Genomic DNA, 27,556 nt, shown 5'->3' with positions numbered 1-27,556 from the left:
TGTAGTATTGATTGAAGTTACATATGATACTGAAATAGATTAGGTAGATGTACCTCACGTACACCATGCAGGCGTCTTAGGTAGATACATAGTACATGTGCGGTGACAAGGACTGCAGGGAGCAACTCAAAGAAGCTTAGTGCGGGGCTATCCGTCATGGCGGGGCACTTAGACAATCTTACAATCTTAGACTCGGCTTTTTCAATGGTCACTTATCGGAAGAGAGTCATGCGCCTTATTGTCCTCGGAACTAAGCGGAGGTTATATAATTATCACGGTTTCCGTCTGGATCATCCGCTCTTTCTCTGATGCTTACTCTTTTAAAGGGATTTGTGGAATGTACCTATCAAATACTCGACTTCCTCTAATACATTTACACAATTCGTATTATCACCTCCCTACCAACCGTCCGCATGAGTGCCGAACCACCGTTCGTCCCAGAGACGAGCGTCTTAGCCGTCGCCAGCCATGTAGGGAAAAGCCAATGCTTCTAGCAGTCAGTTTCCTATTTTCTAGTAGCTAATATCCCTCTTTGAAGGTTGTCTCAGGGTGAGAGTTTTAGATTTATACTACCAAGGTCGTCGACGACCCTTCCGTTAACACCAGATTTCCGTTGGATAGGAACGTAGGCAACAAGATCGCCGTCTTTGCGCTACAGTCTATGGGCTGCGACGTCTCCGCCATGAATACCGTGCAGTTCAGTACGTAACATGCCTGTTAATCGGTATCCCATAGTCCAGTATCCCCATGTTCTAACAGGAGTGTCAAACGCAAAGGCAACCACACGGGTTATAAGCAATGGAAGGGCACGCGCGTGTCGGCGCAGGAGATCACGGATCTGTGGGAAGGTCTCAAGCAGTCATACCTCGATAACTTCGACATGATGCTCTCGGGGTACGTTCCCGGGGCAGCCGCCGTCGAGGCAGTCGGAAACATCGGAAAGGAGCTCAAACACAAATCGAAGACTCAGAAACCAGGAAGTTTCTTTTGGGTGCTGGATCCGGTCATGGGTGACAATGGCCGCCTATACGTCGCAGAGGATGTAGTGCCTGCGTATAAAAATCTAATACAATATGCCGACCTTATCTTACCCAATCAGTTCGAAGCCGAGTAAGTCCATTGCTTTCATATGTATATTTCTCTCCTAGGTAAACGAATGAAAGTCTCGGTAAATTTCAGCCTGGGAAATGGTAACTGAGGAAGGAGTGGGAGTATGTTCGCTAACAAGCCCCCTTTTTCGGTAGGCTCCTATCTGGCGTGAAGATTACCGATTTTGCCTCTCTTGAGAATGCGATTCGAGTTCTACACCAAGACTTCGGCGTCCCTCATATCGTTATCACATCCGTGTCCTTACCGTCCGTCAACTCGTCTCCTTCTACGGAGACAACCCGTACTATGTCAGTCGTGGGTTCGACCATGACCTCGGACCGACAGCCCCGGCTCTTCAGGATCACATTCCCAGTGTTTGAGTGCTACTTCAGCGGAACAGGGGACATGTTCGCGGCACTGATGGTAGCCCGCATGCGCGAGGCGGTAACCAACTACGACAAGCAGAGCGGCGGGAATGGAAACAGTCCCCTAGTGGAAAGGCTCTCGTGGCTTAGTCCCGACGACGTTGATGCTCAGGACCTGCCGCTCGCGAGGGCAGCAGAGAAGGTCCTGGCTAGCATGCACGAGGTTTTAGATCGTACATGTGCGAGCTTAACGGCTGAGATGGCGGAGAAGCAGAAAGACAAAAATCTAGACGAGAGGGCATTACATCTTATAAGGTCGAGGGCTTCAGAACTGAAACTCGCGAGAAACCTAGGGAGTCTACGCAATCCCAAGGTGGAATACCGCGCGGAAAAGGTGTAAATAAATTTAGATGTTGCATTGAGAAAAGGGGCAAGGCTAGATTTATGGCATATAGGCATGTGGGCATATACTACATCATAGACTAGAAATGTGACTAGATATCACTAGAAGCAAGATTGAATATGGTGATGCTGTATCTGGGTTGAAGGGGTGGTTCTTAGAATGCTTATTGTTCATTTCCTTCGTATCTCATCCTCTATACATGGATGAGCTAGACTTTTCTTCCCCTCGAAAGAGTCTATCTATTTACTTATGCCCCATCTACTTGATCAGCTAGTCGGTCAATTGACCGGCGAGCCTGACCAAACTGCCAGTGGCCGTCTCCCAGTGCCATCTAAGTCTTCGTATACCCATCGTATACCATATGTACCAGACACACACCCCAGCATAGGCTTCACATGCCCAACCCAAAACAATCTCCCTAATCCCTAATTCGTCCCCGTGCTCCCAAACCCGCCGGCCCCACGCACGCTCTCCTCCAGCTCCTGCACCTCGAGCACCTCGGGGGTGTAAATGCGCTCGACGACGAGCTGGGCGACGCGGTCGCCCTCGGCGACGGCGAAGTCGGCGTCCGAGTGGTTGAACAGCAGGACCTTGACCTGGCCGCGGTAGTCGGCGTCGATGACGCCGGCGCCCGTGTCGATGAAGTGCTTGGCTGCCAGGCCGGAGCGCGGGGCGATGCGGCCGTAGGTGCCGGCGGGGACGGCGATGGCGATGTCGGTGTCGACGAGGGCTTTGCCGCGCGAGGGGATGGTGGTGGGGTGTGCGGCGTACAGGTCATAGCCCGCGGAGAAGGGGCTCCCGCGCGTGGGCAGCTTGGCGGCCGGGGAGAGTTTTTTGATTAGGAGGGGGGGGGATTGGTCGAGGTTGGGGACGGGGGGGTTGGTGGTGGTGGTGGAGGAGGAGGGAGACATTGTTTCGGTGGCGGTGGTGGCGGTGGTGGCGGTGGTGGTGTTGTTGTTGGTGGTGGTTGTAGCTGTGGTTGTAGCTGTGGGAGTAGGAGTAGGAGTGGTCTTGACTCTTTTCGCGGGCGGTGAGGTTGGTGGTGATGTTACGGATGTAGTAGCGGTCATAGTCTTGGGACTTTAATAAGGTAGATGATTTTTTAGGAGAAGTCTATACAATGTTTGTTTGAACTGTGTAGGCAATTAGATATGTACCTAAGGTAAGTACATGTAGTTTGGCAATTGGGTTTGTGGGATTCGGGTTGTAGCAGTTGCGGTGAAGAAATATTTACACTGCAGCGGAAAGTGGGATATACATGTGCCGCCGTACGTAGCAGTGGGACGCGGCGGGTGCGGCGACGCGTTGAGGGGCGTTTAGGGAAGGAGGTTGATGTTAATTGGCCAATGGCTACACGGAGACTGCGTACTGTATTGGATGCCAAGAACATGTATGTAAGTACCCTAGGTACCTAAGTATCTCCGTAGGTGTTGTCAACCGTGATACATGATTCTTCGTTTCCGCCATCTCGGAATCGTAGATATATTACAAATTACAAGTGGGAAAACGCGGAGGCGCATTGTTCTAAAATTGTCTTCGGTATTCGTGTAGGTAGAATAATGGTAGTCCTTAAAACGCCACCTAAGTTAATATTTGGGTCGCTCTTTTTGAACTGAGTAATTCAACCAAAAAAACCCCTAATCTTTAGACGTTAAGCCTACCTAATTATAGAGAATACAATCTCTTAGTTTAGTTTGATAGCTACATGTACAGTAGTCTATGCAATGTCTTGCATCTGCATGTACATGTATAAATCGTGAAACCGGAAGCGGAAGCTTGGGCAGGTTATTCATCCAAGTCTTTACCAAAGTCGATTAGCCGGAGCTTGGTAGAGTCCCTAGGGTGAAACTGCGCGACTTTAGACCTGACTAGGAACCTTGCAGCTGCCGTCTCCCTAGGAAGCTGGACGTAGGCGGCTGAACTATCGCCGTCGGATTGTGCTAAGGCGTTGAGCAGTTCCTCTGTTAAGGTACGCATCTCCTCACCCGCGGCCGCAGCTTCATCCCGGCTGCCTGCCTTAGCTCTCCCTGTTGGCTCGCCATCCTCTCGTATACCCCATATCTCGTCGATACGCCTTTGTCGTTTATCCTCATCGGGATTCTCCTTGGCCTTTTTCAGCTTGCCCTGGGAGCTAAATCCTGCGGCGAGATCGGACCCATCGATGTCCATGATATCGCCAACAACAGGGCCTCCGAGCTCTTCGGCAGCAAGCATCCCCGCAAGATGCTCGTCGATAAACTTCCTCAGCGCTTTGAGAAGCTTAGAAGTTTCCTTGTCGTAGTACTTTTTCTTTTGCTTCAGCTCGTTTACCCGTTCTGCAGCTATGTCCTCCGGTCCCATCTCCATTCGGCTTTCCAAGCCATCTCGCAATGATTGTATGCGATTGCGCAAACTCTGCGAAAGGGCTTTCTGATCTTCGAGATTGGACTTCTCAACCTCGAGTCGTCGCTTGGTCTTCTCAACTGAGTCTTTATGAGAGGCTAGATAGGCCTTTGTCTCCTCCACAGTCTGGTGGGTTTTGCGGAGTGCTAGAAGAGCAGGTAATACAGATTCCGGAAACGGAAGGAATGGTGTTTGCGATGCCAGCTCATCGTAAGCTATCTTCATGATATCCCATGGCGCTGTTGGGGGGTAAGGCTGGCTTGTGCGATGCGCACTTGGAGTAGCGCGCAGCTCGTTCAACGCGGCCTCATGCTCCCTGACTCTCTCCTGAAGCTCCCTCACCGTAGCTTGGAGATGGGACGTGTGAAACAGATCCGAGTCGTCGCTAAGACGCGCTCCGCTATCCATCTCTTCGTGGTAGTATTTAATGATTCAGGATGCCAAGACAGGGCCTCTAATATATAATATATCGGAAAACGATATTTGCAGGAGGATAAAATGCGGTTGATGTCTTGCAGCTTGCAGTTCGTAATGGACGTGTGTATATTTCCATATTGCAGAAAATATGCAGCTAGCAGTGTCCAGCCCAGAGAGCATGGGTTGAAGGGGATGCCAAGAAATGCAGCGCAGGCCAAGTGCCGATAGATCTGCGGCACAAACAATCCTAAAGTAACTCTTATTGATTAATCAATTCTAGCGAATATACACGGAGTATATTGGTATAATATTTTGGGCAAAACTTCTTAGACTTAACAATCTACAATTAACATTAATAAATTCTTTTATAATAACTTAAACCAAGATTGTTTAAACTTTCGACTTCCGAGATAATAATAAAATAGTAAGAAAACTATATGGTAATTACTGAAAGAAATTGACACTTCTTAGTGTACACGGTGTGTTGTACGACATAACATACCTAACATTAGGTAGGTACATATATATATACAGTAGCAGAGTGAGATAGCCGGAATGAGAGAACATATGTATCTTGTTGATGTATAAGAAAATTGATGAGCAAGCACGATAATAAGTACACTAATAGTATAGTTACATAGTATACATACAAGTAGCACAGACGAGGCTGACGAATACATGTACCTTATTAGGTAAAAGGGCTTACCGTAATGGCAGAGTACAGAGCTAAATTCGAAAACGCACAGTAGTACTAGAGCCAATTAGGTGGCAATCCATGACGCTTGGACGTTACCTCCCTAAGATTTTTGTGTGGAGGAGCCCCATTAGTTACCAAGGTACAATACACAAGGTAGGTACGTTTTGCAAAAGCAGCAAAGCAACATACCGTGCCCACTGTAAGTTAGATCTTTCTTGCATTTGAGTGAGACAACCTTTATGTAGACAACCTCCAACCTACAACACGCATCTTGCCTCCTTCAATTCAATCTTTATCCTCCCCCTCCCCCTTTCCGTCCTTCTTCGCAAGCCGTATCACCCCCTATCGCCTGCGTTGCGAACTTAACACTGCACCTATATTTTTTTTCTGCCCCTTCCCCCCCCTTCTATTACTATATTTTACGTTTAATTCCCCCATCGTCCCGCCTTCTCCCCCCTTGTTGAGGCTTGTTGAGGTAGTTTCGCAATCAAGCTTCTCTTAAAAAGAGACAACGAGCTTCTGTCGCTTATAAAAGCCTCCTTTACTGCACATATCCGCAGTAGGAAGTAATTTTTATAATCGCTTTGGCGCATCTCAGTTCGCCTCGAGACGCCAAACGCGACGCGGGTCGACCTGTCCTCCACCGCCCTATCAAAAAAAGGTATTACCTACTAGAGAGGCAGCTTCTTCTTTAAAAAAAAAAAGGTGCAGGCATAAGAAAGCATAAGAAAAGGAAATCGGCATCGAGATATCTGCCTAAGGTGTTTCCTATTTGACGGAGTAAAAGGTTTGAGAACTGACTACGTCTCTCTGATCGTGCCACTTCTTTCCAATCCACCACTCCTACTTCGTCTACTTCGTCCGTCCTTCCATACTCTACCGCCGACTTGATCACCACATATTCGTCTTGGTCAAGCTAGCAATCCTCTACCTCCATCAAATCGCCCTCAGCTACCGTCAGGTTATCACCATTCTCGTCCTACCAATATTCCGCCTTGCAACACGAGCGTCCAGGTCCCAGCCGGATCTTTCATATCACTCTTCTCGTTGTCCCTGTCGTCACCTAACCTGACGACCCCGATCTCGTTCCATCATCGACCCTACCTTTCAAGTCCGACCTGACCTCTAGATCCCGCATACAAATATTCATCAACTTGAGGGTACTTGAGCCATATCACGTTCCGAACCACTACACCTGCACGTTTTCCTTCGAAAACCCTCAAGGTGTAGATTTAAAAAAAAAACAAGTCGATAATTCAATCTCAATTCGACCGTCTAAACGGCCTACCGTAGCGTCCGCTCAAGAGTGAACAAGTTCATAGAACAATATGTCTGCCTCGCCTTCTCACCCTACTAATCCGGCTAAACGCCCTCTGGAGGATGCCTCCTCTCCTTCTCGAGGCATTGATCAACCTGAAGCCAAACGGCCTGCCCTTGACAAAGTCATCAACAACGGAGATCATGACAAGGATATTGAGCTTCCTGAGAGCAATGGTGATAGTGTCCCAGTACCGACTGGAACTAATGGCACAGCTAAGCCTGAGGATACCAATCAGGATAAGGCTGAGATCAAAGATGAGCAGGGCGATACCGTCGTACCTGATGTTGAGGAAGCCAAGTCCGCCGTAGACGCCGCAGTTTCAGGTCCTACAGGCGTGTCCGGTGCCGCCGCGACCAACACTCACGATGAGACTACATGGATTCATATCCGTGCTGTCATCTCTAGCCCTGAAGCAGCTACCATCATTGGTAAAGGTGGCGAAAACGTTTCTAATATCCGGAAGCTATCTAGTGCCAAGTGTACCGTTAGTGATTACCAGAAGGGCGCTGTAGAACGAATACTTACTGTTAGCGGAGCTGTCGAGGCTGTAGCCAAGGTATTTAACCAACCGCTAATCTTATAACATGTCTGAACCCCAGCTAACGTTACCTTTAGGCGTTCGGGTTGATTATCCGGACCTTAAACAATGAGCCTCTAACGGAGAAATCCAACGCTCAGTCCAAGACATATCCTCTTCGACTACTCATCCCTCACGTGCTTATCGGTTCCATTATCGGGAAGGGCGGCGCCCGAATTCGTGAAATCCAAGATGCTTCAGGAGCGCGGCTCAATGCCTCTGACTCGTGCCTGCCGCTGTCTAGCGAGCGTTCCCTCGTAGTCATGGGCGTAGCTGACGCTGTTCATATTGCTACTTATTATGTAGGAAGCACGCTCCTCCAGCAACTTAACGAACGCTTCGGCGGCCCCGCCGCGTCGGCCTATGCCACTCGGAGTGGCGGTCCCACCGGCGTCGTGCCCGGAGGAATGCAAGTGGTTCCGTACTGCCCTCAGCCCGCTGGCGGCAACTTTGGTCATCGCGAAAACTACGGTCGACGACCCGATCCCCGAGCCCATCACATGCCGCCAGCTCCGTATACGCAACCCTACCACCCGCATGCGGCCACGCCGCAACCTAACCCGAGTGTGCCGATGCACTACGCACCCCAGGCAGCTGGATATGGTGCCGCACCGCACATACCGCCTCACCACGCTCCTCACGTGGGTGGCCCCCATCCTCACGGCGGTCCTCCGGCTCAGCCAATGCACGGCGCTGCTATCGCAGGAGCGCCAATGACTCAACAGATCTACATTCCCAACGACATGGTTGGTGCCATCATTGGTAAGGGTGGTCAAAAAATCAATGAGATTCGGACAATTAGCGGCAGCGTGATTAAGATCAACGAGCCGCAAGATAATAGTAATGAACGGCTAGTAACAATCACGGGAACCGAAGAATGTAACAGGATGGCACTGTACATGCTCTATTCTCGACTGGGTGAGACACCTAAAGCACCACGCGGCCGCGCGTAGCAACCGTCAACAGCACTAATCATAACCATGGCGAGCAGAGAGTGAAAAGCACCGTATCTAACGATTATAAAAAAAAATATCCCGCCGGCTGTCAGCGTCGTTTTCGAGTTTTTCTTGTCGCGTGGGGGGCATTTTGTGTTTCAACACATCGCGTTCATTGTTATCTGGTTCAGAACCTCTTTGATGCATCGCCCCGGGGAGGAGGAAGGTCACAGGAGGAGGTGGCGTACATGGCTGGGTTGCTGGTAGCTTCATGTGGTTTTTTAGGTAGTTGGGCAATCAGATCTTGGTCTCAAAAGCGGTAGTTCCGCTTGATGGCGGCAGGCAGACGGACGTTAGCGAGATGATAAGCTGATTCATCTCATACGATCTCTGCGTCTTTACTGGCAGGTAACAAATACATATTCTTCGAATTGCTATCCAGTCGTCCTATACCTCACGTGCCTTGTTATCCCTTGATGTCGTTCTCATCATGAGTCCATGAGTTCTATATGCATGGCGTAATGGTAGTACATATTAGCCTAGGTAGTTACGTTCGGTAGGAGAAATGCATCAGTTCCAGATCAGTCTTTTCAAATGATTACTACCAGTCTTATTATCCTTCTTGTATGAAGACTCCCTATAGTTTAGATGTTTGATCAAGCATGAAATTAAGATATCTATGATAGGCATAGGCAAATGAGTGCCAGCTAGCTGACTGATGAGAAGAATGTTGAGACGATACGACGATTAGCACTTTCAGTGTCTTATAGTCTATATTTATCTCGATAATCGTAACTTATTATCTGCAAGTCGTGACGCCTAAAAACTCCTTAGGTACGTGAGTGTTTCCCAAGGAATGTCATAAGAATATTGCTTTTTAAACAACTCTGCGTATTTAGATGACGCGAGTATCAAGTTTTGATAGAATATCCCTTAGATGATAAGTCCTACTAGGTCAAACCCGGGCTTAAGTATCTCTCGACAGGTGGTTCTACATAGCGTAAATTATAGTTGTAGTGACGAGTACCTAGCGATTCCTCAAGAATCGCCAATTACCATCATAGCGCCGAGGACTTTCAGGCCGTTATTAGACCCTTACGTGCACGCGCGGATGAGACGTCTACTTTTCCTTTCTTAACCTAGAATAAAACTATAAATCCACCCATCGATAAATACTCGCCCCTTAAAGGTTGCCATACCAAGTATATGCATATCAACCTAGTGTAGAAGGTTAACATTGTATGCTCGTGAGCCGACTGCTGCGTGGACAAGTAATAGGATCCTAAGATATATTAATATAAGCCCCTGTATTTACATTTAATAACTATATTATCTAGTTCTGATAGCTAAAGTAGAATGTCTAATGTAAATGAATACCTACCTATCTTAAGTACTTCGGATGGTTAGGATAATGTTATGTCAACTGTTATGGGCGTAGATGAGCCAGCCTCGTGTAGGTTGGTTCCGAATAGAAAGAATACTTTCTTTTAAATAAGGATATGAAAGAATGTACGAATAGAACATATGTTCTTTCTAGGGTAGCTTCATCATGGAGGCTCAGGTTTCTACGGTGTTCTGCTAGGTTGCGACTTAGAAGAAGGCATACCCTTATTACTCTCTGTACCATGCAGCACCTAACCAGCCCGAGAGAATGGCTAAAGGGTTTTATATCACAAGCAAACATGCATTTGGCGTGGAAAGTGTACCGCGGGAGGAAATATAATATACGTAGTTGAAATAGTCATATAGAATTATGCTACTCTCCCCTTTCCGGAGATATCATACGAGATATAAAAGGGGATAGTCGAGGATAAAGCCTGTGGTACGTGACATATCTCTTGCCTTGCATCCATTGTTACAACCTCGAATCAACAATATAAGACGCAATATATTTATTAATCCTAACGGAGCCTTCTTTATGCACGTAAGATGAACTTACACAGGTATTCTTCTAGTAAACCAACAACGCATACTATACTAATCGGATAATATATCACACGTTAATATGACTGGCAATACTATCTATACCTTAGGTATATTACAAGGCAAAGAACGACAAAGCCTCGCATATTACTTAGGTAGTTTACACGATTCTCCTCGAGACGCACGAACCTTCATCGTCGGGCATTATATATATACCTACAGAAAATTTCAATCTCCCTCCCTTACATCTCGGTTCTCCTCAGCCCTACGCCACCACACATGGAAAGTGTACATACATACATACATACATACATACATACATAGTACATGCGTTCTAGATCTCGCTAACCGCCCTATCCCCCCTAAACGGTCAGCCAGCCAACAGCGGAAGGCGGTCAGCACTAGAAGACATTTGCACTTGCGAGGCGCGGAGCGAAGGATTCCTCTGGCTTGCTTGGTGAAATTGAATCGGACTGAATGCAGGACCATGCAATCAATCAATCAAATGTTGTTCGCTTACATATTTGGCCCGTCTTAGCAGCCGTCTTAACCTAGGCGGTGTCGCACACGGACAGACAGACAGACAGACAGACAAACCTAGGTACAATACCTACTATTATTTCTTCGTCTCACGTTGTGCTTTTACAGGTTTGCTTTACTGCTAACTAACAGGTAGGTTAACTAACTATGTATTGGCATATGGGGATTATGATAGGTGGCACTACACACTACACGGGGGCTGAACGGGACGTGTGGAAAGCTGGCAAGCAACAAACAAACGCCAAATTGAGGTGTCATTCCCGACATCTCTGTTATGGCGGAGTGGAGTTGGGTTCGATGACGCGAACGGCAATGTCACGCAGGTATTACCTCATTTACAAAATTTGCAGTGCGCATGTCCCTAATACATAGTGTATACGCTATTATATCTTGGGTCCTAATGCAAAGTCATCAACTAACTTGAGGTAGGTAGGTACCTAGGTAATATCATCTGGGCCGAGCCAAGAAAGCCTCACCGCAGCCTTACCACGACGGATGGTCTGCAAAGTCGTGTAGAGAAATTAAATGGAAAAGAGGCTGTTAAGCCATCGAGGGCCGCGATGTAACAAGAAGAAGGCGGCGTGTAACGTAGACTGTCAAAAGCCGAAGTTGCTTCGGCCCCCTTTTCTCTCGTACGGAGTAACAGTTGGGCGATCTCCCGTTAAAGCAAGGCAAAGTAAAGTAAAGTAAAGTAAAGCAAAGTTAAGCACCGTAGTTCTGCCATGTCTAAATGCGTTAATCGGTTAGGAAGAGTCGGATGATTCGCCGAAAGTCCTAGGTTAGGCTGACTAGGCTGCTGGGTAATTACATGTAATTATATGGTGCATTGCGGTATGGGTTAAGTACCTAACCTAGGTACCTAACCTACCTAGTAGAATTATCATTATCATTATCATTATCATTATTATTATGGTACAATGCATACAAGGTATTACCTAATAGCCGCTATACCAGCCTAGGGCTTCAAAGCCGGGCTGCATAGTGCCTCCCTAAGCTACTGCAGGAAGTCGCCTTCCTAGATGAGCCCGCGGGCGCCAGGAACAATTGCCCACGGTCCGCGCAATCCTTTTTGTTAAATTGTTAAATAAGTTTTGTTTCAAGCACCGATTTTATGTGTTAGTGAAATTGAGTCTTTGAAAATGTCTACGTACGTACATACGTATAGGTACTAAGGCATATACAAAGTAATTATCTATGTACCTCTATGACTAGTTACATATATAATCTATACTTAGAAAAGTAATTATTGAAATCTCAACTCAGCCTTGGAATATCGAATGCATGCATATAACAAATGGCATTAACCAGCGCTGCACCGTGACCGCGCCCTGCTCCAATTATTACTCGATCCAAGTTATTTACGGGTGATTAAATGGGCGATGCTACAACTACCTAATGTACCTAAGGTAACAAGCCCAGGCCCCAGGGGGTAAAAAAGTAGGCTTTTCGCATGCCCCTTTCGCTAATTCGTTAATAGGTCTTCCTTCGCGAGGGTCTTGTAATTTACCCTTTCCAGAACCCATGTAGCACATTGGCCAGTCAAATCGACGCCAGTTGGACTTTAGGGGCAGGTGGGCTGCCTTAAAGTGGAGATGGAGTCCAGGTGAAGTCCAGTGAAGAAATCTTGGCAGGCGGATATCCATGTGGTTTAGCCAGCTGGAATGTATCTTTACTTGTTTATTTGGCCTGTGGGATACCTGTCGCGTCATTAGTGAGACACGAAGAGATCTAGCCCACGAACATGGCACGCCCCCGTCGGCTAGGGGATCACCTTATGGGAAATACCATGCATGACTGACTGTCAGGCACATTTGCTGATTTGCTGAAGACCTCATTTTGACTGGTTTTAAGTGGTTCGGTGGAGAGGATTTAGCTGTGCCTCTCTCAGTTGTCCCCAGTTGTCCCCAGTTGTACCTGGTCGATCCCTAGTCGGTCTCTCTTAGTCAACTGAATATCGTCCACCATTTTATCTCACGTCCTCCTGCCTTTTTTCTTCCTTTCTTCTTCCTCCAACCAGCCGCAAACTTCCAAGTCGTCTTCAGACTCCCACACTCTTTTAAACCTTCGCAGCTCAGCCCAGCTCGCGTCAGCCCAACGGCAACTTTCACTCTTTTATCAATCCGCTCTCTTCTCGGTATTCGTGGTTTTTAGTAATTCCAACTCTTCACCCACCAACATATTCAAGATGCGTTCTACTACTTTCGCCTCTGCCTTGGCCTTTGCTGCCTCGGCCTTCGCCCAGACTCCCGGTTACGCCGTCCTCACCTCTCCCGCTGATGGTCAGAAGGTCCCCTCTGGCCAGACCTTCACCATCCAGTGGCAGCCTGGCCAATACACTGGCCCTGCTACCATCACCCTTCTCGGTGGTGAGACTCCTACCACTCTGACTCCTGGCCCGGTCCTCGCAAGTAAGTGAACAATACCAATATTGAAACTGTTGATGAACTGGTATTAACAAGAAATTTAGCTGTTGAGGTTTCTCAGGGTACCTTCTCCTGGAAGGTTGACTGTGCGCTCGGCACCGACAAGACCTACGGTATCAGGATCTCCTCTGTTGCCAACTCTGCGACTTTCCAGTACAGCTTCCCGTTCGCCATCGCTGGTCCATCGTGCAGCTCCGGTGCTGGAGAGACTCCCAAGAGCAGCGCCTCGGTCGCTTCGGTCGCCTCTAGCAGCACTGCTGCTGGTGGCTACCCTACTGAGGGCTACCCTACCCAAGGTTACCCTACCTTGCCCAGCAGCAGCAGCAGCAGCAGCTCCGTCATCAGCTCTACTAGCAGCTCTGCTCCTCCCTCTTACCCCACGGCTCCCCCGGCGTACCCTACTGCTCCCGCCCCTAGCAGCAGCAGCACCGTCGTCAGCAACACCACCATCGTTGTCAGCACTCCCAAGGTCCCGACCTACCCTACTGCGGTCACCTCCGGCAACCTGTCCACCACCGTTCACGTTCCCACCTACCCCACGACCATCATCACCAGCTCCAGCTACTCCGTTGTGACCCCTGTCCCTAGCGCCAGCGTCACCACCTCGGCCCCCCCCTCCATCCCCACCGCTGGTGCCAGCAACGTTGCTGCCGGCTCCCTGGCCTTGGTCGGTGGTCTTGCTTTCGCCCTCCTCGGCATGTAAGGTGGAATCGCATCTGTTTTCCGTTCGCGATGACGTTTTTAATAAATTTGGTTGTTTTGCCGGCGAGAGCAAGGGATTGGAACTAATGAACTAATTGACCACATACCGAGATACCTTTCTGAGTGGCACCGGCTGTAGATGCGGGCATTAGGTTGGATACGATGGATATCGTCATACCACTGAATATGTCAATATAGGCAGCTGCTGTACCTGAATATACCCCCTAAAAACTCATTGTTCTTTGTCTTCGTGTGCACGTGATGTTGAGCTGGATACCTGTTATTTACCTGTGAAGTATTTTTGTGTTGAATATGTATTAGTTCGAGTAGTTCATAATAAACAATAATTGCCTTTTTACCTGAGGTAAATTTTGTATTTCTGTATTAGTGATGGGTGTTATTGTATAATTGACACACAGCTATGGAATTATCGCAGTTACGATAAACAACATCGATGTTGTTGAAAATTCAAGTCAAGTTTCAACCAAGTCTAGGTATCAAAGGGTTTAAACTAATCCTGTCCGTCGATGTCATATCCACGTGGTGCGGCGCCTGTGTGACAAGATATTGTACAATCGATTAGGTTAAGGTTATCGCGCTGCATCGCATTTGCAATTGCAACCCTGAGCGCCCAATCGCCGTCCCTTTAGCGCATCTCCCGAATCGGGAAGCCTTGGACGACGATCGCGAATGCAACTTTTCTTTTTTCTTTCTTCTTTTTTCTTTTCCTTTCTTCACAACCGCGTTAAGATGTGATATCCTTGCTTTATTGCTACTCTGCCACATATGAGACGGCTCGGCGGGGGGGGGGGAGTCTCTCGCTGTTTGTTTCTGCTTAATTGGCGGGGATGCGCATCCCACTCGTCGTCGTCGGTTTATCGGTTTAATAGCCTACTTCTTGGTATGTACTCGCTGTCGTACCGGTATGTATTTTGAAACGGGTGTTTGGAACGGAGTTCGCGATATTGCGAAGAAGAAACAAAAAAAAACAAAAAAAAAAAAAAAACAAAAAAAAGCCAAGGAATACTCCTATGTAACTAATAGATTTCCCTGATATTAATTAACTAGTATACGAAGAGCGTGGGATAAGTCCACCTAACAAATAGGTTCATGATCGACATCATCCTCGTATAGGATAATAACCACCACATACACCGCAGTTTGAACAAAGCAACTATTCATTCTTAAATCTCATATTATTTTCGGGATCTACACTTTTATACCCTGCCCTGCCCTGCCCTTCCCTATACTACCTAAGTCGTCTCCATTTTCCTATTTCCCATTTCCCAGTAATAGTCCTAGCTATGTAGCATCCATCCCATCCCATCCCAGTAATCTAATTATCCGACTGACAAACTACCTATCCGGGTATATACCGAAACAAACGCCCCCCCCCCAAACGCCAGCCCAATTTCCCCCGTGCGTTGGGGTCGTTTCAAACCTGCAAATACCCTCCAACGCCAAGATCTCGTTTCCAGAGATACTTTTGTGTAGTCGTAGTAGTACCTACCTAGCCACCTAGTGCGTGCCAAGTAGTAGATAATCAGCGCCCGCCAACCTGCCCCTTCGGTACGGGCTGCACCCAGCATAGCCCGAGGTTGAGCACGATGGTAACTACGCCGATGACCCAGAAGGCGGTAGCGTAGTCGGTGCCCCCGCCCGTGAACCGGAATATGATGGCGAAAACGACACCTCCGAGGTTACCCCCCGCGCCCGTGGTCCCGGAGACGATGCCGTTAGCATGCGGATGCACGTGCGGCACGAGCGCGAAGTTGGCGCCGTTGCCCGCTTCTAAGAACAGCGCCGCTAGTGCTACGAGCCCGACCATAGTGGACAGGCTATGCGGGTTAACCTGCCCAATCACGACGAGCGCGGCGCCGGATATGCACCCGCACACCACGATCCAGATTTTCTTGGCCCAGGCGCTGCGGCCCGAGGCCTGGTACAAGACGTCTGCGACGACGCCGCCGAGGGGCCGGGTAACCACGTTTAGGAAGCCGAACATGGCGGCCCAGTTTGCGGCGTTGGTCTGGCCTAGCTGCGGGAAGTTCTTTGCGTAGTATGACCCAAGTACGGAGTTGATGGCGAGCTCCCCACCGAATGAGCACATGTATGTCAATATGTGGAAGGCGGTCTGTAGGGAGAACGTCACCCGTGAGATCACGCCCCATGTGGGCTTCTGCACGACTTCGCCCTTAGCTGCTCCTATCATTTCGCCTCGCGACATGACGGCTTCATGGTCCCAGTCGGCGTGTTTTTGACGCTTCCTGGCGCCCCTCTCTACCTCGTGGATGCTGTTCCCGCCGCTGGAGCTGGCCTTATCCGTGATTTTACCAGGGACGTCGATTACGCTATCTGCCGGACCAGGAACTGCGTCGCCGCCGTGAGAGGCCAAGTTATGCTCGGCGTGGAGATGCCGCTCAGACCATTTGCCGGTTGGTGTATCGGGACATAGGAGTAACATGGATATACCGGTAGCAAGTGTTATTACGAGAGGAACGATGAAGGAAAGACGCCACGCCACTCCATCCGAGTAGCCTCGAGCCACGAGGGAGTCAAACACGGCCGGCATGATGAAGTAGGTGATTCCACCGCCGGCGTTGCCCCAACCTCCAGTTAGGGCGTTGGCGGTACCGACAACATTTTTGTCGAAGAATCCTGTCGACCAGACCTGACAAGGCACAAAAGACCCACCAAGGATACCTATGAAGAATCGGCTCACATAGAGGCCTTGGGCATTGTGAACGAGGGGGGCCAATCCGAGAGGGATCGACCCGAACAGGAGTGTACCGGCGAATACCCAACGAGGCCCGAACCGATCGCAAGCAGGACCAGCCGCAAATCGAATCAACAATCTCCAATATGTCAGCTCCGAAAGGGGACCATGGAACCAGGGTAATTATAAAACACATACGTAGCACACAACGAGACGATGTTGGAATTGGCAATCTCGGCCGAGGTAAGATGAAGGTTGGCTTTGATGGTATGCGTCAACTACGAAGTGCGTAGTGTCAGTTACTCGCCTCCTTTTGCGTGGAGTTTCTTAGAAGATCGGGATACTAACCAGTGGTGGAAAGGCATACCACGCCCAAAAGGCTACCATAAATCCCCACCAGGAGAAGAAGAATACACGCCCGTAGACATTAAAAACATTTAAAACGGGGACGGAGCGGGCCTTGCGGTTAATAGGATCCACTTCCGGGGCGGCCCAGAGGTAGGACAGCTTCATCTTGAGCGTTATAAGCCTAAGCCCTAAGAAATCTTACGCTTGTAATTCGTAGACTCTCACAAAGGGGCTGACCGGTTGGGTTTCAACACAAAGTTTATAGCGATGGCGACTACTAACTGGTATAAACAGAAATTTGGTGGGTTGAAAGGGGCAATGTATATACTCCTCTGATCCAATAGCATATACTCCTAGATTAGTGAATGGACTTCCCGTGTAACTGAGCATCTCCGGACGAATCGTCTCTGGGGCGGGTCTAGAGTAACGGACCCCACCATACGACTTCACGGATGTTTTCCGCGGAAGATTCTCCTGACAGATAAACTTCTGATGTGCCGAGCGGAAACGCGTGAGCCAAGTGCTAAGGAGGTGGCGTGACAGAATCGCCCAATGACCGTTGAGGTGATGATGAGATGTATAATGTCAAGGAGGCTCCTTTCTATCGTTGGTGCAAGAGAAAAGGCAGCTACGGCTAGAAGCTGGTCTTGACAGGCCTGAAAAGATGTAAGCTGACGATGTTTTTACTAAAACGTAGGCATTAGCGTATTCCTGACGACTAACAGGACATCCTCTACCTAACCGCGCTAGATATTCTCGACGTACATCGATAGCGCCAGTGGCTTACTGACGGAGATGCGAAGCAGGCAGCCGGAGATATTACACGGTATCGTACCGTTCTCGAATAACCTGCCGTATATACACACCGCCGATTCGAGTTTATAAAACTCTACTATGACCTCGTCCGGCGAACCTCGTTTACTAACGATAAACTCGACGACCCAGATATCAACAACAACAAAAAAGAGCGACATTCGCAGGCCAACTTTGCCTTTCCGGTATTATAAATTGGCCCGGACACGCACCTGAAAGAGAGCTTCTGACAGCGAATCAGACATGACATGAAGGCGATAAGTTCCCGTCGTAAAAGCAAGTAAACACGCGGATATTCGCACAAGCCCAGACAACTAGTCAAGGGGCACGGCAGCCAACGCTAATGCCAATAGCTTCTTATCTTATCAGAAGGAGCCCAGGATCGACAATGGCAGGGCTAAGCCTTATTTGACGACGAGTCCGCCCAGCCTAGAGATAAGGACGAGAGTCGTCAGTGGCCTATGAGTTCAGGACAGACCACGGCCTGCGATCTCCGCGGGAACGTGGCTTGAATTAGTTCCGGGTCGCAGATTTGTCGAAAGATCAATCCGGGGTAGGAATTTATCTTTCATGCGCAATGTGCACATACGGTGGGTGCAACCAACCAGTCCCTTGGCCGCTCAGAATCCGAGGCGTTGGACGAGCCCAAACGACTGGCGCGTTGAGATGTAAGATGTAAGTATCCTTGCAAAGTGTCAGCGTGTCAGCATCGAGGTTAGACGAGGTTAGACGAGGAGGGCGTAATTACCACCCTACGAGCGTGGTATGGGACTTACCTACCTGGTCGAATAACTACCTAAGGTAGACAGATAAATGGAGATGAAACCCCAGATATTGATCTGAACGACTCGATGCTAAGGTGTTAGTAGTTATAAAGCGTCTATGTAGATACCTAACCTTAGGCATCTAGGTTAGGTAGTATTTCGATTATTTAGCGACATTTGTTGCTGAAGAGGTCCTTACCTAGGTACATAGATAGGGGAGATCTCCACCAAATTGTCCACCAAATTGGTTACCTATCCCCTGTTTCCTTTGTCCCCCGTCCCCCACGTACAAGGTACATACCTGTGACCTGGGTTGGTGTGCCTAGGTATACTATGTATAGCATACTATGTATAGTTTTGGTGTGCATACACTTCAGCCTTACGAATGTTTACTCGGTTAACCAAACTACGACCTTTGTGTACCTGCGTTCCGAATATACGATGTAACGATTTTTTTTTTTCAATTGCGTGGGTGAATACTAGTAGTCGACGACTAGATGCATTCTATTATATCTGGCCCGGATAGACAATTCCCTACTGGGGCTTGTAAACAATGAATGTTTGAGAGAACGTTGCGCATTGCGTTTTGGGATTTGCGTCTTAGTACATATGGGTTTCGGCATTTCCCACGATGAAATCATCGCTGGGTAGGAAATATGGAGTGTCCCTTCAATTGGAACTGGGCGCTACGTTTCTTATTTCTTTCTCACCGCTCGGTCTAGGCGATTACGGATGTCGTTGTGTTCCTGCTATAATAATAATGATAATAATAATAATAATTTGATCGGTTCTCCCGCGGCAATTCCATACTGCTTCCGCGGGCTTACACCGAGTTGCGTCTCGGTCGTCGTAGCCGCTTGGAAATATTCTCGGGAGTGGTACGGAATGGTTGCGGCAACTCAATATTAATAGCGGATCGGTTACTGGCTACGGATCTCGGAGTATCCACTCGGTAATCGGCAGTTTGGCCGTAGGAATGAGAATGACATTAGGTTAGTATTGAAGGGGCTAGAGTCATATTGTCTAGTTCTGTAACCTAGGGCTTTCTAGACATGCTACGTGAATGCTTAATATGTTTAAAGCGTCTGTTACCTCTACGATATGCACTGCGAGACCTGCGAAACTCCTTCACACAGCAATAGCCCCAACATCACTTGAACTATTTATTGAGACCCTCCTTATCTTACCAACATATCCTGCGGCCGTTATTGATAAACTGTTCGTGAATATTGGTAATTCTCGTTGTAAGTAACAAGTCCGATAGGATCTCGGGCCGGCTCGGTGGGGCCGTGTTCCGGTTGTTTAAAAGTTGGATATAAACTTGCTAAGGTTATGATAGAGAAGCGGTGTCGTTGCCAGGCTCGATCAGGATGCTGGTTACCCGATAATCTTTCAATTTATCTCCTTTTGCTTCGGTTGTCGGTCAACAGCCTGGAACAAGATTCTTTCATAACTACATCTGAATGATGTCTAAGATGCTAGGTTAGACTGTTGCATTTCTTATGGAAGCCGCACCGACCAAGGCATTTGAACGGCTCCGGCTCCCAATATGCCCAATATGTGAGTTGTATACCTGTGGCGAGTCAATAAAGTCGGTGTGATTCCCCTTGTTTACCAAAGCTTGCCTATGTGCGACTTGCAACTTTCCCTCTTGGTGATAACCTTTCGAAAATATTGATACTTGAAATTTTCTCGTTGCTTGTTGTTAAGAAATATTCCCCTATTGGAAAACATGGCAGATCTTACAGTCGACAACCCTCAAAACCCCGAACAGAGGAGATCAAATAGTATACAGACTGCCAGGTCCGGCTCTGATTCGAATTTGTCGTCTAATATGGATTCTATATTTTCGAGAGCGTGGTGCCATATGTTGGAGCCCGTTCGTCCGTCGGGGTTTGCTGAGTTCGAACTACTCATTCTAACATTGTAAGCAATTCTCCGTGTAAACCAAAGTCGAAAGAGTGAAGAGATGTCAGGATCCTAGTAGATAAATATGTTTAGGCACCTAGGTATGTTAGCTAACACGTGCTTGCTATTAGTTGTACGGGCATGCAAGATGCCATCTCCTTTCCCGACTACCACTGCTTCGCGTCGAACCAGACAGGAAATACGGTTTTCCTCATGCTGGCCATCATACTACCTCATCTTAACGGCGAAATGTTTATCACGGCAAACATTGGGTCAGCTCTGGGTTTCTTCCTCTTGGGTGGATGGTTGACGGGTCAGATTAGCCACCTCGTTGGCCCACGGCTAAGACTCTGGCTCGTCTGCTGCAACTTCGTCCAGTCATGCTTGGTATTCGGCGCAGCGGCTATGCAGTACCAACGCGGAGCAGGATTAAAAGGTGGCGACGCTGTGATAGTTATAGGACTTCTGGCATTTGCTTCTGGGAGTCAGGTTGTGCAGTCGCGATCCCTCCAGATGACGGAGATAAGCACAGCGATGGCCACCGCCGCGTGGATCGACCTGCTAATCGATCCTAAACTCTTCAAGCTAAATAATAGACCACGTACAAGGCGTGCCATGTTTCTTGCGACGCTTGTCCTCGGGTCACTTGCAGGTGCGGGTATTTACCGATCCGCCGGGTCTTGGGTAGCCATTTTGGTATCGGCTGCTGGGAAGATGCTTGTGACGGGCATGTATTTATTCAACGGTGCTGATAAACCCAAGACGACATCCGGTCAAGATGCTTGTTAGGTGGGTTATGCGAATATAGTATGCTGGATACATGTTAAAGAGCGAACATGTACATATAGACAATATCTACTTATTACACGTAATTGATGCCATACGAGTGAGGTGAAGTTTGAAAAGAGGTTAACTACCTAGTTAACTACTAAGTTATGTATATTTGAAAATTCCAAGGGCTACACCGAGGAAGCCGTAACTTAGGTAATAAAGATATTTCACATGATATAGGTACCTATGATTTAAATACATTAGGTACTCAAATACCTTATTACATGTTATGTAATTATGAATCGCATTTTTATCGTGGTTCTAGTTGAAACTCTATTGAAACTCTGTGTATTGTACCTACTTGACGATTTATTAATTGAACGCTTATCTAATAGTGCTATGCATCTATGGGCGGCCCCATAATTCTATGTATTGTATCTCGCTGCAAAACGCGGCATTGCTAAATTGAATCACCTGCACGCGCGACTTAGTGTCACATGGTCCAAGCTTTTTAGAGGGTCTGTCGTGAATTCGGACTTCTCAGAGTAACACTCAACATTATCACTGTCACTTAGATTACGAAGAGAGGGGACTACACATCATGTCCTATTAGGGTTCCTTTTTTCGCGGCAATTGATTCTAAAATCTCATGGAGCTTCTATGGAACATATGTTCCAAGGCGCCTTCATGACTCGAAACAATCTTCGCGATCACTTAAGTTGGTTACTTGCGAATGTTGCTCTAACCGCGCCAAACGCGCCTATTCTACCACCCGCTCGAGACCAACCATCCTCCGATATATCCTCCTCTCTCCCCCATTCGACTGTCCGGCGCCCCGAAACCCGTACTAAAAACGGTACTGAACCATCTCTATATCCAATTCTTCCAGACGTCCAGTCTTTGCACACGGAGCCGCCTGATGGGTCGACGAAACCGGTAGCGAGACCGCTCGAGGTGTCCGGGGGGGTTGTGGCAGGAGAAAGGATGGGACGATTAACTTCGAAATCTGGCTCGAAACGGCCTGCTCTTGTTCTACGCCAGGAGCAATTGCTTACCCCGACATCTACAAGCAGAGGCGCGGGGTTAGGATTGGGGTTGGGATCGGGATCGGGATCGGGTTCCCTTGCTAAAGAATATGCTGCATTGCTGAAGAACTCAGGTCGGATTCCCCGTTTGTTCTGGACTACGAATGTGTGGCTAAGAGAAAATTATAGGTGTTGCGAATTCCGCTAAGAAAAGGACTTCGTCCCGGCAGCAGTTTCCGACTCCAGGGCCCACATTCGGAAGCGATTGTACCTTTGACACGGTCGACCTAACCAACGAAGACGAACTGACTTCGATGAATTCTGTTGCGTTCGGAAGCAACACCGGTCTATGGCGGGAAGATTTTGCTACTCGGCCCGGTCCAGCCTCGACTACCACCGCGCCCTCAGTTGCGTTCGGGACTGACATTATGGTATGGGAGGAGGAGCATGCTATGCGGGCAGAGCCAACCCATACGACGGACAACTCGGTAGCGTTTGGGAGCGATGTTATGATATGGGAGGAGGAACGTGCAGCGCGGCCTGCGCCGCTGACCCCCAAACGAGGTAAAAAGAGAAAAAGTGACCAAATCAGTCAACCGCCTACTACCACTACCGCTGAAACAGATGATTTCCCCGATATCTACGAAGTCTTGTCCGAGGAAGAATCCATGCACTCTCACCTCAAGAAATCCCCGTCCAAATCGCCAGCCAAGACGAAGCTAAAGACGACAGCTAGTCAATCACCATCGAAAGCTGTAACTTCGCCCAGGAAAGACACGATCCGGCGAGCTAGAAAAGGAGAAGAAGCCACGGATGAATCTTCGTCCGCCGCTGAGCGTACCATAAAGCAATCTCCTGCCAAGCTATCGCTGAAAAACGTTGTTCCTTATGACGCGACGGATGCCGAGAACAGGCGTGCGACATCTTCTGAACACGATTCACTTTCGGAAGATACCCCGGAGACTCCCAAAGTGCGGACGGCACAGATGCGGAAATCCCGAATGTCAAAGCCCGATAACCGAGTTATTAAGGACTCAGATGACGAGCTTATGACGCCTCCTACTTACGACGCACCAGACAGCACGGCTCACTCAAGTAGCCGCCCCAAGACCTCTATTCGGATATCTCAGGATGCTGATGATGATGTTGTCGCTTACGATACACCATCGAAGCCGAGGCAGGTAACCCAAAGTGAGAGGCGCACACCGTTCCGCTCATCCCGGAAACCTGAGCAGCATGCATCCTCCCAAGTCAGTATGGCTAGGGGTTATGACCAGGAACCGGAAGCTGGCCCCTCGCAGAGATCTCAGTTGATGAGTGAACCAAGTATCGTGATTGATGAGAATGAACAAGATACTATTCTGGAATTATTCCTCGCCCAACCTTTAGTCACCATCGAAAGGGCAAGAGAGTTACTGGAAAAGAAACTACAAGACAACAAAGACGCATATAAAGAGTCTTTGAAAAGCGGTAACCTTGGTCCCAGAAGTCGTCTCAAGCAGGAGAAAGAGCGACTGGCACGACAACAGGCAGCTTTGGGTGACCTCTCAAGGGATTTTCGTTCTTACGAGGAAGTTCAACTCAAGAAGGAGGCTTTGATCTCCCGAATTTCAGACGCTTACGACCAAGACCTAGATACACAGGACGATGAGGCCCGTCTTGAAGAACTAGAGGATTTGCTCAAAGAACGCCGATCAATCCTAAAGCCTAGCCTTCTGAAAGCCGGTATCGACAATCGGAGTTTTTTTGAGACTAGCGAGACCCGTAGTACCGAAGCTGAGCATCCCAATCCTATTGTACGTGCAACTCAACCAGCCAGACCTGTGCCGCCGACGAGTTTCTCGCGGGAGTCGACACTTATCCCGCGAGGTAATACTCAAGTAATTCTTCAAACCCAGCTTTCTCATCAAGCAGACGATTCTTTCCCAATTCCGGGGCGAGATTATGATGAATTACCGTTGCCGCCGCAGAGTACTGCAGGAAGGCCCCGTCGCCAGGTTACTTCTCCTATACCCGAAAGTGGTGAACTATTTAACGAGCAAGTGCCGTTTACCATAACTAGCAACAGCAGGTTAGCAAAACCCCCTACTCGTCAGAAACCGCCCGTAGACATAAGTCAGGGCCCCTATGATTTTGATGACGATGACGATCCATTCAATGATCCGTTGCCTCCAGTCAGTCGACATGTACCAACGTGGACGACAAATTCTCAACTCGGAAGCCTTAAGAGCCATAAGAGCCCGATTAAGGCAAAATCTAGTCAACAGAAAGGCTACCAGAGCGACTACAGCGACGATGTTGACATGGTTCAATTTGCAGAGGAGCTTGATCTCCGACAATCATCGTCGGAGAATAGACTACCTAGGAGTCATCGTCCCGTCCTTTTGGAAACGTCTGGAAACGTGGGGGTACGACCCCAGAAAGTGGCTATCCCGAAGATTATAGACCCATCGATGTCAGCACATATTCCACGTGAACTTAAAAACCGCCCGTGGTTTAAGGATGTGAAAAAGGCGTTAAAAGATAGGTTTAGAATGACTGGGTTCAGGCATAACCAACTCGAGGCAATCGATGCCACTCTAGCAGGTAAAGACGCATTCATTCTAATGCCCACGGGAGGTGGCAAATCCCTCTGCTACCAACTCCCGGCTGTGATCACGAGCGGAAAGACGCATGGTGTTACAGTTGTTGTGTCCCCCCTCATCAGCTTGATGCAGGACCAGGTGCAGCACCTCAAAGCGTTGAATATCAGGGCCTCTGCCTTCAGCGGCGAGCTATCCCAGTCAACCCGTAATGAGATCATGGATAACTTGAAGAGGAGCCATCCTGAACATCACGTGCAGCTTCTCTACGTCACCCCCGAGATGATCAACAAGAGCAAGGCTTTCCTAGACGGTTTGACCACCCTTTATGAAAACAAGAAGCTCGCGCGTCTCGTAATTGACGAAGCCCACTGCGTGAGCCAATGGGGCCATGATTTTCGTCCTGACTACAAGGAACTCGGCAGCTTCAGAGAAGCGTTCCCAGGTGTACCCCTGATGGCTCTTACGGCCACTGCAACAAAGAATGTTATTCTAGATGTGAAGCACAATCTAGGGATCGAGACATGTCAGGAATTTTCGCAGAGCTTCAATCGTCCTAATCTCTACTATGAGGTTTTGAAGAAGGAAAAGGATAGCGTTGGGAGCATTGCCGAGCTAATTAATACGAAGTACAGTGGAAAGACGGGCATCGTATATACGCTCTCCCGTAAATCAGCGGAGAAGATTGCTGAGAAGCTGCGAGGCCACGGAATCGCCGCTCAGCATTATCATGCAAGCATCAAAGCCCACGAGAAGGTAAACGTCCAGACAAGTTGGCAAGCCGGTGAAACCAAGGTCGTTGTAGCAACTATAGCCTTTGGAATGGGAATTGACAAGCCCGATGTTCGCTTCGTCATTCATCACTCCATCCCCAAGAGCCTCGAAGGATATTACCAGGAGACTGGCCGTGCTGGTCGAGATGGGTTACCTTCGGAGTGCTACTTATACTTCAACTATGGCGATGTGTCCTCCCTGAGGCGGATGATTACCGACGGCGATGGTAGCGAAGAACAGAAGGAGAGGCAGAGGAATATGCTCAACACTGTGGCTGCCTTCTGCGACAACCAAAGTGACTGCCGACGGGTGGAAATTCTCCGTTATTTTGGGGAAGCATTTGACAAAGAGCAGTGCGGTAAGACCTGTGATAATTGTCTGAACGAGGAGGTGTTCGTGCAAAAGGACTTTAGCGAGTATGCGGTTGCGGTTTTATCACTTATGAAGTCCCAAGGAAAGCTTACACTCATTCAATGTACGGATTTCTTGATGGGAAAAAAAAAGATTTCGGACTACAAACCGGGAACGGAACAATATCGTGGGATCGCCAAGCAGATGCAAAAACACGACATACATCGAATTGTCGACCGACTCGTTGCAGAGGATGCACTGAGGGAAGAGAACATCTTCAACAACAAGTCCAGGATGGCTATTCAGTATTTTAAGGTAAAGAATCTTCGATCTTTAGCTGCTTCTTCGCTAACTATTTTGCTATAGGTTGGGCCCAGGGCGCGTGTCTTCTTAAATAATCAACGCCAGCTTTTCCTGACTACCCGAGTTAAGGACAAAGATAGTCAGGGCGGTGCATCTAAGAGGCAAACACGAATCAGCCAACCGGCTACTGCTGCGACGAAGCGGGCCGCCCCTAGCCATATCCCATCTACGAACGTGTCATCGCCTATTCTAGGTAGGGACCGTAAGAAGAAAGGGAAGGCCTTAATGATATCGGAAAACGAAGATAGTGACGACGAGTATTCCAGATTTAGCAATGGGTATGCTAAAGATGGGTTTGTAGTCGCTGATGATTCCAACGATGACTTCGAGACGATGCCTCCTCCGCGACCGAGAGCCCGGACTCAGCGAACTACGCTTGGACCTCCAATATCCCATGATGCGCGTATGGATAGTGTTGAGTTATCCGGCCTATATGACGATATACTCCACAGCTTCCTCAAGGAGGCTAAAGATCTGGAAGAGAATCTCCGAAATTCTAAAAATTTGCGCTCGCCTATTTTTACCGAGCAACAACTCCGCGAAATGGCTATAAGATGGACCATTTCTCTCGATAAGATGCACTTGATTCCTGGTATCAATAATGATAAGGTGGATAGGTACGGTAGTAAAATGCTACCCCTAATACGGCAATACCATCAGCGATATCGAGAGATCATGGGTCAGACGAGCCCCCAGGCTGTCGCTACTGCGTCTGGCTCTCGCGATGTCGTCGACCTCGTGTCAAGTGACGACGGTATGGATGACATCGAGGATGATGGGGAAGAGGACTTCGATGACCCAGGTGCGGTATCTTCCTACTTCCCACCTTCAGCTGAGCATACAGGCCGAGGGGCTACGGCATCTCGTGCATATTCTACGCCGTCTGCGGCTCGGTCGTCAAAGGGAACTACATGGCGTGGAAGCAAGAAGCCGTTCCAGCGTCGGTCATCTGGGGGCTCTACTAGAGGAAGCAAGCCATACGGTGGTGTTAAGAAGAAAGCCACTGCTAGTAGTCGGAAGACTACATCCTCGACCGCTTTCGGCGGCGGCGGATCACGACGAGCGGGAAAATCGACAGGCGCAGGAGCTAGCAGCGGCAGTAGGGCGAGATCACAGGGTGTAAGCCACAGCGGCATCGGGCTTATGGAACATTGATGAATGGAGCGTGTTATATTATAAATTACTACGTTGCGCGTTTTATGCTTGCTGCATGGTATGGACGATCGCATGAATAGGGCAGGGGAACCGGGCCGGCGCATGTGAAGGCGTTTTGATATTCTTTAATGGTATTTCTGCCCGGCCAAGGCGCGGTTGCATGCGTGCATTCGTCTTGTTATTCTAACACCTACCTACCTACCTACCTACCT

The 27,556-nt window shown here is 48.6% G+C and overlaps 8 protein-coding genes across 8 annotated transcripts; 5 read left to right on the top strand and 3 right to left on the bottom strand.

Moving 5' to 3' along the window:
* Positions 1-206: 206 nt before the first annotated feature.
* Positions 207-1,964, top strand: F4813DRAFT_351207 (Ribokinase-like protein). Its single transcript, XM_049242387.1, has 4 exons — positions 207-496; positions 622-701; positions 777-1,110; positions 1,245-1,964. The coding sequence occupies exons 2-4, from the start codon at positions 662-664 to the stop codon at positions 1,852-1,854; spliced, it is 984 nt and encodes a 327-aa protein (XP_049102142.1). The 5' UTR covers positions 207-496; positions 622-661; the 3' UTR covers positions 1,855-1,964.
* An 11-nt stretch (positions 1,965-1,975) lies between these two features.
* On the bottom strand, positions 1,976-3,625 carry F4813DRAFT_351201 (dUTPase-like protein). Its single transcript, XM_049242386.1, has 2 exons — positions 3,519-3,625; positions 1,976-3,425 (listed from the first exon to the last, which is right to left on the bottom strand). Exon 2 carries the CDS (start codon positions 2,925-2,927, stop codon positions 2,283-2,285), a length of 645 nt encoding a protein of 214 aa, XP_049102141.1. The 5' UTR covers positions 2,928-3,425; positions 3,519-3,625; the 3' UTR covers positions 1,976-2,282.
* F4813DRAFT_315781 (uncharacterized protein) lies at positions 3,286-4,815 on the bottom strand. Its single transcript, XM_049240930.1, has one exon. It carries the CDS (start codon positions 4,645-4,647, stop codon positions 3,643-3,645), a length of 1,005 nt encoding a protein of 334 aa, XP_049102140.1. The 5' UTR covers positions 4,648-4,815; the 3' UTR covers positions 3,286-3,642.
* Positions 4,816-6,681: 1,866 nt separating this feature from the next.
* On the top strand, positions 6,682-8,204 carry F4813DRAFT_387040 (uncharacterized protein; the record flags this gene model as incomplete). The annotated part of the gene is made up of 2 exons (XM_049246506.1): positions 6,682-7,230; positions 7,290-8,204. 2 exons carry the CDS (start codon positions 6,682-6,684, stop codon positions 8,202-8,204), a joined length of 1,464 nt encoding a protein of 487 aa, XP_049102139.1.
* A 4,392-nt stretch (positions 8,205-12,596) lies between these two features.
* F4813DRAFT_315529 (Ser-Thr-rich glycosyl-phosphatidyl-inositol-anchored membrane family-domain-containing protein) lies at positions 12,597-14,064 on the top strand. The gene is made up of 2 exons (XM_049240926.1): positions 12,597-13,057; positions 13,117-14,064. Exons 1-2 carry the CDS (start codon positions 12,835-12,837, stop codon positions 13,773-13,775), a joined length of 882 nt encoding a protein of 293 aa, XP_049102138.1. The 5' UTR covers positions 12,597-12,834; the 3' UTR covers positions 13,776-14,064.
* An 874-nt stretch (positions 14,065-14,938) lies between these two features.
* Positions 14,939-17,268, bottom strand: F4813DRAFT_315649 (nitrate transporter). The gene is made up of 3 exons (XM_049240928.1): positions 16,839-17,268; positions 16,689-16,768; positions 14,939-16,629 (listed from the first exon to the last, which is right to left on the bottom strand). Exons 1-3 carry the CDS (start codon positions 17,001-17,003, stop codon positions 15,318-15,320), a joined length of 1,557 nt encoding a protein of 518 aa, XP_049102137.1. The 5' UTR covers positions 17,004-17,268; the 3' UTR covers positions 14,939-15,317.
* A 2,168-nt stretch (positions 17,269-19,436) lies between these two features.
* F4813DRAFT_351177 (uncharacterized protein) lies at positions 19,437-21,189 on the top strand. Its single transcript, XM_049242385.1, has 3 exons — positions 19,437-19,659; positions 19,755-20,341; positions 20,455-21,189. Exons 2-3 carry the CDS (start codon positions 20,148-20,150, stop codon positions 21,110-21,112), a joined length of 852 nt encoding a protein of 283 aa, XP_049102136.1. The 5' UTR covers positions 19,437-19,659; positions 19,755-20,147; the 3' UTR covers positions 21,113-21,189.
* Positions 21,190-21,781: 592 nt separating this feature from the next.
* Positions 21,782-27,344, top strand: F4813DRAFT_379470 (uncharacterized protein; the record flags this gene model as incomplete). Its single annotated transcript, XM_049245460.1, has 3 exons — positions 21,782-22,253; positions 22,309-26,141; positions 26,193-27,344. The coding sequence occupies 3 exons, from the start codon at positions 21,782-21,784 to the stop codon at positions 27,342-27,344; spliced, it is 5,457 nt and encodes a 1,818-aa protein (XP_049102135.1).
* Positions 27,345-27,556: the final 212 nt, after the last annotated feature.

Source organism: Daldinia decipiens (genome assembly GCF_022478715.1).
Source record: "Daldinia decipiens strain CBS 113046 unplaced genomic scaffold F4813scaffold_7, whole genome shotgun sequence".
Classification (NCBI taxonomy): Eukaryota; Fungi; Ascomycota; class Sordariomycetes; order Xylariales; family Hypoxylaceae; genus Daldinia; species Daldinia decipiens.
This window is presented reverse-complemented; position numbering and strand designations above follow the sequence as displayed.